The sequence below is a fragment of the Notolepis coatsorum genome (genome assembly GCF_963971535.1).
Source record: "Notolepis coatsorum genome assembly, chromosome: 15".
In the NCBI taxonomy this organism is placed as follows: domain Eukaryota; kingdom Metazoa; phylum Chordata; class Actinopteri; order Aulopiformes; family Paralepididae; genus Notolepis; species Notolepis coatsorum.
The window spans coordinates 23,756,364-23,767,320 of NC_140179.1; the positions used below are offsets into that span (position 1 = coordinate 23,756,364).

General features: G+C 42.5%; 1 protein-coding gene across 1 annotated transcript in view; it reads right to left on the reverse strand.

Moving 5' to 3' along the window:
• Positions 1-10,075, reverse strand: part of lrguk (leucine-rich repeats and guanylate kinase domain containing) — a gene marked incomplete at both ends in the record, with an annotated part of 70,095 nt that extends 60,020 nt beyond the window's left edge. Inside the window, 7 exon segments of the mRNA XM_084330930.1 lie at positions 3,293-3,417; positions 4,973-5,054; positions 5,383-5,483; positions 5,977-6,058; positions 8,246-8,344; positions 9,484-9,534; positions 9,812-10,075. Coding sequence (XP_084187056.1) covers positions 3,293-3,417; positions 4,973-5,054; positions 5,383-5,483; positions 5,977-6,058; positions 8,246-8,344; positions 9,484-9,534; positions 9,812-10,075 — 804 coding nt within the window.
• Between the last annotated feature and the right edge of the window lie 882 nt (positions 10,076-10,957).

The window sequence follows — 10,957 nt, forward strand, 5'->3', positions numbered from 1 at the left end:
AAATAAAATAATCAATCAATCAATCAAATCGACCTAGAAAGACCATAGAGGTAATTTGAGCCCCATTAGATACAATAAATGAATAAATAAATGAATTATGGTGTGTGTCATCCAAGTGTTCATTGGCTAACAATAATTTCTGGTAGACTAATACATATTTTAGACTAATATAAAGAAGAGTGAAAAACCCCAGTCTTGGGCAAGAGAGAAACAAAGACTTTCTAGCCTAAAGCATCAAATAGTCACATATGGACTAACTCAACAGGCAGTACTCAAGATAGTATATTATTTACCTATTAAATTATAGAAAAAATACAGAAGATAAAGATAAAGATAAACACACACTCCTACGCAGAGAGTTGAATGACGTTCCACCGTCAAAACAGTTTTGCAGGCTGTGAGACATACAGGCGTCGAGGCAGCCCTGCGTAGGAGTGTGCCGTCACCCTGAGGGTATTTCTTGGTAAAGTACAAGGTGTTGTTGTTATATAAATACATAATATAATTATGTTCTATAGCAGTCTATAATAAAATCTCTTTACGAATCAGTAAATCTTTAGCACTTGATAGCAGATTTTAATCTTTCCCTAGCAGGTTGTGTTATTCTGAGTTCATTGATCAACTATAAACTTCATTAGAGTTGTACAGTTGTCCTGATCTTCCTTATGACCTATCCACTACCAATAGTTATCTGCAGAGAAGAAATATCCTCAAACAGCAGGGGGCGCTTTGTGAACATCCATGGTCTTCTAAAGAAACAGCCGTTAGCTGTCATGAATGCTCCCTGGTGTTTATCTTGTTCTCCGTGTATTCTCCATATTCATTTACTGTGACCTTTCAGACTCTGCTACTTCACTGGTCAGTGAATCAAGCTCTGCTCGTTATCCAATCACCTATTCACCTCATCTGCTCGTTAACCAATCACCTGCTCGTTATCCAAACACCTATTAGTGTTCAGCTACACACGCAGGACCTTTTGGCCACGCAGGACCGACAGCGGCCACGCAGGACCGATAGAGGAGAGAGGGTGAAACGGGAGGGGAAGACATGCGGCATATGGCCACCGGGTCGGGGAATCGAACCCGGGTGACCACTTCGTGACTCAGCGCGCTATGTGGTGTGCTACTGGCGCGCCCTTTTTTTATTTTTATACTCTTATTCATTCCATAAGAACGTAGAATAAACATTTACAAACTTTCTTTTTTAAATGGACCATTTGCATGTTCTTGGTATCTGATTCTAGGGACATAATATATGGATCTCAGGGAATGTATTCCCAGTGTCAGAAATACTGTGTCTGTTACTAGGCTTGAGTAAATTGTAATGAACCAAATGAGAATATCAATTCAATTCTCTTTTTTTTTTACTATGAATAACCAGTCAACCACTAAAATTGACCAGACCTGAAAAATCTAAGCAAATGAATAAAGGGAAGATGATTAAACAGAAGGTTTTGTAGATACAGTACTGAATTCTGCCATCCGGACACATGCAATTTGAAAAATGATTATAGAATATAAAATATCAGGCCTAAAATGGTTATGCGATTAAATGTGATTAATTCAATTAATTAATTACAAATCCTGTAATTAATTAAAACCCCTCCTTTTCTCTGCCTGATTTTTTAAAAAATGTCTCCCCATCCCAATTTAGTCATTATGCCAATTCCCCCCCCTCCCCTACCTGGTTGTTGTGCGCATGTTCCTCCTACTGGTCGGTACAAGGGAGCCCTGAAGTCCACCACATGCTTCCTCCGACACATGTGGAGACAGCCAGTGGCTCTTTTTTCACCTGGCAGCGAGGACTCTCATTGGTGAAGCATAACGTGTGGGAGGTCACGCTGCCTTCACCATTTCCTGCCTTTCGCTGAGCAGGTGCCCAGACCTGACCTGTAGACGTCGCTGTCCACAACGCCAGATTACCACCCACGACTTTCCTCCCCCTAACCCAGCCAAACGAGTTAGTATGACGACCGGCCCAAGCCGCAGGGCAATGCTGACCCCGGGAGTCGAGACCGCAGCCTCTTGCATTGGTGACGAGCACAATCTCCGCTACGCCACCCGACCGCCTGTCCTGTAATTAATTAGATACATTTTTTTTTATCGCCTGACAGCACTACTTTGAACTGCAATCCCCTGTATGAAAGGTGCTATACAAATAAAGTTTATTATTGTATCGTAGGGGAGGCCATCACTTCGGGGGGTTCGGCTCAGGAGAGGGGGGTCTCGTATGTTATGGAATCGCTGCACGCGGGGTGGGGTGTTTTGGGCCCTCATTTGTTGTGGTTTTGATGGTCATGGCTTTGGGCTGGTGGGGGCCCCGGGTTCGGGGTCTCGGGGAATCGGAATGTCATTGAGGCGTGATGTTCTGGTTCTGTGGGATGCTGGATTCGGGGTTCTCGTGAGCCTGGAGGGGTTGGGGGCGGGTGGGGGCTTGGGATGTTCTGCTGGGCCTGTGATCTATGTATTTTATTATAATTTATTATAATTTGATTTAATTTAATTCGTCATGTCTTATTTTATTTGTTATTATTATTGTTATTGTGTTGTGTCTTGTTACATGTAAAAAATGTGATCACAAAATTTGTTTAAGTTTATTATTATTATTAATCAAGTGCAGTACCAGCTTGGGGGCTCTAGAGGTCGCAGCAGGTGAGAAGGTACCAGACAGAGGAGAGAAGGTACCAGACAGAGGAGAGAAGGTACCAGACAGAGGAGAGAAGGTACCAGACAGAGGAGAGAAGGTACCAGACAGAGAGAAGGGTACCAGACAGAGGAGAGAAGGTACCAGACAGAGGAGAGAAGGTACCAGACAGAGGAGAGAAGGGTACCAGACAGAGGAGAGAAGGTACCAGACAGAGGAGAGAAGGTACCAGACAGAGGAGAGAAGGTACCAGACAGAGGAGAAAAGGTACCAGACAGAGGAGAGAAGGTACCAGACAGAGGAGAGAACGTACCAGACAGAGGAGAGAAGGTACCAGACAGAGGAGAGAAGGTACCAGACAGAGGAGAGAAGGTACCAGACAGAGGAGAGAAGGTACCAGACAGAGGAGAGAAGGTACCAGACAGAGGAGAGAACGTACCAGACAGAGGAGAGAAGGTACCAGACAGAGGAGAGAACGTACCAGACAGAGGAGAGAAGGTACCAGACAGAGGAGAGAAGGTACCAGACAGAGGAGAGAAGGTACCAGACAGAGGAGAGAAGGTACCAGACAGAGGAGAGAAGGTACCAGACAGAGGAGAGAAGGTACCAGACAGAGGAGAGAAGGTACCAGACAGAGGAGAGAACGTACCAGACAGAGGTGTTGGAGGGGCAGAGCGTCCAGCCCGCTGATCCTGGATACCTGGTTGTGAGCCAGACTGAGGTGCCTCAGGCTCCTGCACCGGTCCAGGCCGCAGATCTCACTGAAGCCGTTGTCTGGGGCCACACACGTTAAGATGGGTACACAGCAAACTTTTTTTTAAATTTAATGAACCTGTACGTGCAATTTCCTGCAATATAGAGCCTTCAATCTTGACCAATAAAGCTGCTCTTTTCACTATAAAACTCAGTTTATATTGCAGTATGATAGCCAATTACTATAATAATAATATATTATACTGTATATACACTGTATATTGATTTTTCGCTCATTCATTTTTATTAAATCAATCTCCTTTCAAATAGGCCAAGTTTTTAATAAGAAAGAGAAAAAAGATATATTTCCATTACCTGTAAATCTTGTGTCTCTTTCTCTCCTTCTCTGCCTCCTCCCTGACTCTGCAGTGCACAATCATGACATCGATCTCAAAAAAAAAAAAGTAAAAAAAAAAAATGGAGGCCCCTCGTCACTATAGGCCCACGGGCCGCGGCCGTCGTTAATCCGGCCCTGCTCGTCTGCCATATACTGTAGATAGCGATAGCGTTAACGTTTGGAAATGAAGTCAACGTCATCCAGCTGAGCTCACACCACATATCTAGATAACGTTAGCTAGCGGCTAGCACTAAAGCTAACGCCAACCAGAGAGGGAAACGTTATTATTATTTATTCGAGGAAACCGTATGACCAGATCGCAATTCGGGACCGTGAAACACTTTTATGTATTGCGTGGTAGAACCGTAGAAGTTCTACTACCACTCAATAGTAACTTATGTCTAACATAATCCTTTTATTTGAACAACTTACTGGAAAAGCCTGCCTGCCTGCCACCAATATTATGACACACTCTGTGGGCTTTGATATTTACACTGACTCCTGCAGCCAGACTGCAGCGCTGTGAGGCAGTGAGCCAAGAGGCTTGTTCAAGATGGATTTCGGTTTGCCTCGACTAGTAGACGAGAGTAGCCGAGTGAAGCCGGGGGAGGAGTTAAGAGGGCGGACACTGCCGATTTCACGAGAGCCTCTCGCCTAGTCTTGACATCATTCAAAGGCTAAATGGACTGCGTTTATTGCGTTTATACAGCAACGGTGGAGGCAACTGTGCAAAGTGTTCAACCTGATCATCGGGAGCAGTTAGGGGTTAAGTGTCTTGCTCAAGGACACTTCGACACGCTGCCGGGAGGAGCGGGAATCTAACTGGGAACCTTGAGATTACCAGACGGCGGCGAAACCGACCGAGAAACTGTCACTTTATGTTTGTATATATGTATGTGAGAGAGAGAGTTTCAGTGTGAAAGAGTGTATGTTGGTGTATGCGTGAGAAGGAATGACACAAACAGAGACAGAGAAAGAGAGAGACAGAGAGAGAGGCAGAGGGAGAGACAGAGAAAGAGAAAGAGAGAGAGTTTCAGTGTGAAAGAGTGTATTTTGGTGTATGTGTGAGAATAAATGACACAAACAGAGAGACAGAGAGAGACAGAGAGCGAGACAGGAGAGAGAGAGAGAGAGAGAGAGAGAGAGAGACAGAGACAGAGAGTGAGACAGAGAGAGAGGGAGAGAGAGACAGAGACAGAGAGTGAGAACCTGCATTAAATTGCTCATGAATAAGGATACAGTCCAGTTTAAGTTTAGTCAGAGATGAGTAGGCCGACAAGTCCTTCATTTTCTTCATCTGGTTGAAGGAGAAATTTACTTCCTGTGAAACACAACACAGCAGATGCACTTATTAACTACAGCGTGGCACGCGTATTATTCAGCGGTGTCGGCTATTCAACATAAAGCCTGTCACTTATTTCACTGAATCCATAAAATGATTCAAAATAACTTTCAAACACACGTGGAGTTCATTGTCATTCAAGGGCGGCCGGATTCCTCTCATAAGCATATTCAACAGGACTACAGATGGGCTGCTATGGAGATCCCAGGCTCTCCTATGGGAATAGCCCCTATCCGGGCAAAAACCCAGAGCCCCCCCCCCCCGATCAGCAGTCGTCTTATCCTGTCAGCCCAAGGTCCTACGTTACCTCCAGCTCTCGGGGTGGCTTGAATCCAAAGAAGTGTGAGAGGTGGTTGTGGGAGGCGTCCAGGACGACCAGGCGGGGCATGTGGCTCACGCAGGACAGGTCTACGCCCACAGCGTGTCCGGGGGGTGTGCGTCCGCGCGGAGGGGAGAGAGACGTTATTCATCACTCGTATGAAAGTAAACGAGATCCTACGTACGGGATGATGATGAGACTCGAACAAATGTTGCGTTGTTATGACCTTGTACGATACATTTACATTTACATTGAGTCATTTAGCTGAACGCTTTTATCCAAAGCGACTTACAAGTTCTGTACGACAGGTCATCAGGAAGGGCGCAACTCTGTCACCTGAGTAACAATGTTCATCAAAGTGTTGAGTGCTACAGTGTAGGTTAGTTTATTAGGACAAGTGTATGACAGTAAGGTTAGTTAGGGTTAGATTATTATTTTTTTTTTTTCATTTCAGATAATGGTTGAAGTGCATTGTTGACATTGTACGATACATTATTGCGTTGTTATGACCTTGTACGATACATTATTGCATTGTTATGACCTTGTACGATACATTATTGCATCATACACTAGAAGGCGTACCTTTTATTTTGTTGTGTGGAACCTCAAGCTTTTGGAGATAAACACAGTCACAGAGAACGGAGAGGTCGCTCAGGTTCAGGTTCTGTAGAGTGAGGAGAGCAGGAGTTAAACTGAGTTAAACTGAACCTGTCATGTAATGGAACTGCAGACAGAGGGAGAAGAAACAACAACAAGTAGCCTGCCATTCCAGAACACAATGAAACACAATGAAACACAATGAAACACATGCTCTACCTCTCGGTTTACTAAGAGTTTCTTCCCCAGTGCTGTGCGCAGCCTGAATAACTCCAAAGGCTAGATTTGTATATTATCCTATTTTATTTTGGTGTGTTATTAGTCAGGTTGTGGAAGTGGTGTTTCTGTGTGTCTGTGCATCACGCACTTTGATTATAATGCACTTTTACTGTAAATTGTGCCTCTATGCATTATTATGCACTTTACTATGATATGCACTTTTTAGGGGATGTTGATATCAACCTTAGCATTTGTCCTTTTATACGGTCTGTGTTTTTTATTTCTCTACTGTTTCTACTCTGCTCCTGTATTGGATTAGTTGTAGACACACAGTGTTGCTCTGTACCTGTATTCCAATGTGGATTAGTCCATACATGGCAAATAAAATATCTGACTCTCTGACTCTGAAACAATTAAACACAACGAAACACAGTTCTACGGTGAAGTGTTTAGTCAGGGATCACTCTGTCTTGGCCAGCCTTCCACCTGCAGACCATGGTGCTAGACACAGTGCTTCTCAACCTCGTCTTGTGTCAAGGACCCCACATGGTTACACCACCAATGGTTAAAAAACATAGCTATGTTTTTGCATAGTTAGTATAGTATAGTTACATATAGCATAACTGTATATTGTATAGTAGTGTATATAGGACTCATTACCTTTCATTCGTAAGCTTAGCATTGTATTGTATCTTAGTACCTTTTATCATGTCTATTTTATTATCTATTCTATTTTATTATATTATTATTTGTATTTTTCTGCACAATCAAGGCGGGCATGGCCACCTTCATTTCACTACATGTCCCGTGTATGTATGTGACTAATACATCTCTTTAATCTTGAATCACAGGACCCCAAATTGTCTTAGAGACCCCATATGTGATAAAATTGTAGTCGTTAGATGACTACATCTAGATCTCCAGAATACTAGATCTGGGACACGAGTGGAGAAGGTGAAACCTGTAATCAGAAGAGTCACGCACACGTATATTTTCTCACTGCCTAACCTCTTAAGATAAGATAAGATATTCCTTTATTGATCCCCTTGGGGGAAATTTGGGCATCACAGCAGCACAGGGGAGGGGGGAGGGGAGGTACAGGTATGGGCAGGGTAATAGTAGAAAGACATACATATAGGCAATGAAATAAAATGTGAATACAAAAATACAAGAGAAAATAAACAATTGTGTAAATTGTGTAAGTGTAAACGATATAATTAACTCTGAATATAAAGATATGAGAGAAATAAACAAACGATATATGTCATGCGTGGTAGTACATGCATGGTTCTGGTGTTTAAGAGCCAGACACACTTAGTGGTCAGACTTATGAATGAAATTAAACCATTTCCACTATTTCCATGGAACCCTCTCAAGGACCCCATGTTGAGAATCACTGCGCTAGAGGATGTGTGTGTGTGTGTGTGTGTGTGTGTGTGTGTGTGTGTGTGTGTGTGTGTGTGTGTGTGTGTGTGTGTGTGTGTGTGTGTTAGGGCTGGGCGATAAAACAATAACGATAATTATCGCAATATATTTTTCCTTGATATAAACATGAAATGTAGTCAATAAATTTAATTTTTTTCATTGTTAATTCCAGTTATAAAAGTTTTATTGTTATACAGTTCGTGTTCATGTTCTACCTCAGATTTGTGGTTTGGCAAGTAGGCCTATAGTTTGTCATGTTCTGACCATAAAGAATATTCTGAACCACAATTAACCTTCTGGTTTCTTCAGCTTTTATTCAGCAGCAAAAATAGCCTTTAAACTTGAAATAATTATTTCATGTATATCGAGATAATTAATCCATATCGAGTGATATGAAAACAACATAACATTTTTGGCCAGCCCTAGTGTGTGTGTGTGTGTGTGTGTGTGTGTGTGTGTGTGTATGTGTGTGTGTGTATGTGTGTGTGTGTGTGTGTGTGTGTGTGTGTGTGTGTGTGTGTGTGTGTGTGTGTGTGTGTGTGTGTGTGTGTGTGTGTGTGTGCGTGTGTGTGCGTGTGTGTGTGTGTGTGCGTGTGTGTGTGTCTCTTACAGGAATAGAAAGATGGCTGACGTTGCGTAGTGCAGAGTTTCCGGGACTCTGCAAGCTCCTTGATATCACATCCACGGTCAAAACACCAATCTTCTGCTTCTACAAAAAGGATCAGCCTGGTGTTTGTATATATGTATTGTATATATATGAAGTACACTAGACGTATTGTGTATACTTTAGGCCTCAGGGCTGCCCTCTCTTTGGTTTGGTTTATAGTCGACCAACACTGTTAGTGGATTAGCCTTATTGTTTGCATTTCCATGCAGAATGATAAGTGAAGTAAGCACTAGATTTAAGAGCTCCTTCATCATGACTGCATGTGGGGACAGACCATTTTAGAGATGTGTCTATTATATCAAGTAGGCCTAGTCGATTAGTCAACAAGGTCCTATGACTATTAGTCGACTTAGAATGTCTCCAGTGGAGGGCAGTCCCGGCTATAGGGCTGGGTATCTTTCATGGTATCCATCAAATTGCGTCAACACTATCAAGGATTGAAAAATGCTGAAATTTCGAGAACTAAAATAGTCTTATATAAAATCTTATTAGTGTCCATGAGCCAATAAGCATGCTTGTTCCAAGATATAACAATCCCACACAGCGTACACATCTCAGCAAAGTAAGGTATCGATAAAAATAACATTTTGGTGTAGGTATCGAATACCAGGTATCGTTACTGGCACTGGTATGGAACATTTTAAAGTACCCAGCCCTAGTCCTTTATCCAAGCTGTACATATTGTACCAAAAGGATGAGGCATGTTCAAGACAGCGTGTTTGTATTGTGTCAAATTAGTTAGCAGCAAAGCACAACATCAAGTTCTCTCTCGCACACACATTATATATCTATATCTGTAGTAGATATCCCTTACCTATACTCTTACTAGTTACACTGCTGGCCAGTATAACTTACTACTACCATAGTGTCTTTATATCTGTATTACTGTACATATTAATACTACAACTCTGTGCATCTGATTAGCACTACACTTCTGTATTCTGTATTACAATTAATAATAAAGAAACACTATTACTCATTTATATATTGTATACTCAATTTAATCACCTGTAGGCCTACATGGTATATTACTACTGTACTTTACTGTTACATTTGCACTCTGGTTGGATGCCAGACTTATTTTTGTTGTTGTACTGTCTGTACTTGTGAATGTGACAATACGTTTGAATCTAATCCAATCTAACACACACAGGCTCCGTTCAGTTTTAAAAGATAGCAACCTTGCCATGCTGCTGCTGTTCAGACCTCTTGTACAGGGTGACCTGCTTTACCTGTTGCATGGAGAAGAACACAGCGAGCAGGGAATGGAAACATGATAGAGGTTACATTATTTCACACACCGTCGTCACACATTTAAAATTCTCCATTGATTGATTGAAAATGTTATTAACAGATTGCAGAATGGGTACAATATACAGTACGGCTCATTACACACAATTGTTAAGGGGATGCAGAGCAGAGAAAGACGTTCGTCTCGTTTACATCAGGGTCCCCCAGCCATTTTCAATTCATCATAAATTGAACTCATAAACATCCATTCGCCTCTACCTCCATTCCCGTCGTTTGCTTCTCTTCCTCGCCAGTTGAGTCTGAGTCGTCTGCAGGGAGAGGAGCATCAGGTGTGTCTTCTGCAGGGAGAGGAGCATCAGGTGTGTCGTCTGCAGGGAGAGGAGCATCAGGTGTGTCGTCTGCAGGGAGAGGAGCGTGGTCCCGGGGGGACTGGCCGCAGGTCGGCGATGGAGACCCACAGCGTGGTGGGGTCTCTTGTAAAATCTCCCGCAGCAGCGAACACGTCGCGGTGGAGGACGTCATGATATATAATAAATACACACTAACTCACTAACTTAGAGTGAAAAGACAAACCGAAACCCGTAACGTTTAACGTTCGCTTTAACTGCGATGCTATAGTGAAGCTACCGGTTAGCCATTATGCTTGAAGCGTCCATAGTGTTGCTAGGCGACGAAGTGTGTCGGTGAAAGGCATTGTGGGGCCTGTACTTGACTAGTATATTATTATTAATCTATGGCTCTGCCAGCAGCAAATAACAATGGTTGGGTTTTGGTCTGTCTTCTACATGTTCACACCCAGAGTGATCCCCCTCACTACTTTTAAGGACTCTATTGTACAATATTGTTTATTGGCTGTATTTATGTCTTTCTACTATTACCCTGCCCATACCTGTACCCCCCCTCCCCCATGGTGCTATGATGCCTGCATTTCCCCAAGGGATCAATAAAGGAATAATTATATTATAATAATAACTAGACAATTCCGCGAGGGGACATTGTGAAAGTGTGGGTGATGCCTGTGCACCGCCTGCCAAAGGGAGAGGGTCTGTATTGTCTCTGTATTGTCTCTTTCCACAGCAAAACGGTAGGCAAGGCACCTTGGTTGAGAAATGCAGGCTTCAATCTATGTTGTTTAGTCTATCTGTTCAGTACTGTTCAGTACTGTTTCAAGATGCACAATGAGATCTTCTGAGAGAATTGTTGAATAGATACGCAAATGACATGTTCTAGAATGTTTGATTATGACATCATACTGTGACATCACAAATGTTCTAGAATGTTTGATTATAACATCATACTGTGACATCACAAATGTTCTATAATGTTTGATTATGACATACTGTGACATCACAAATGTTCTAGAATGTTTGATTATGACATCATACTGTGCTGTCACAAATGTCT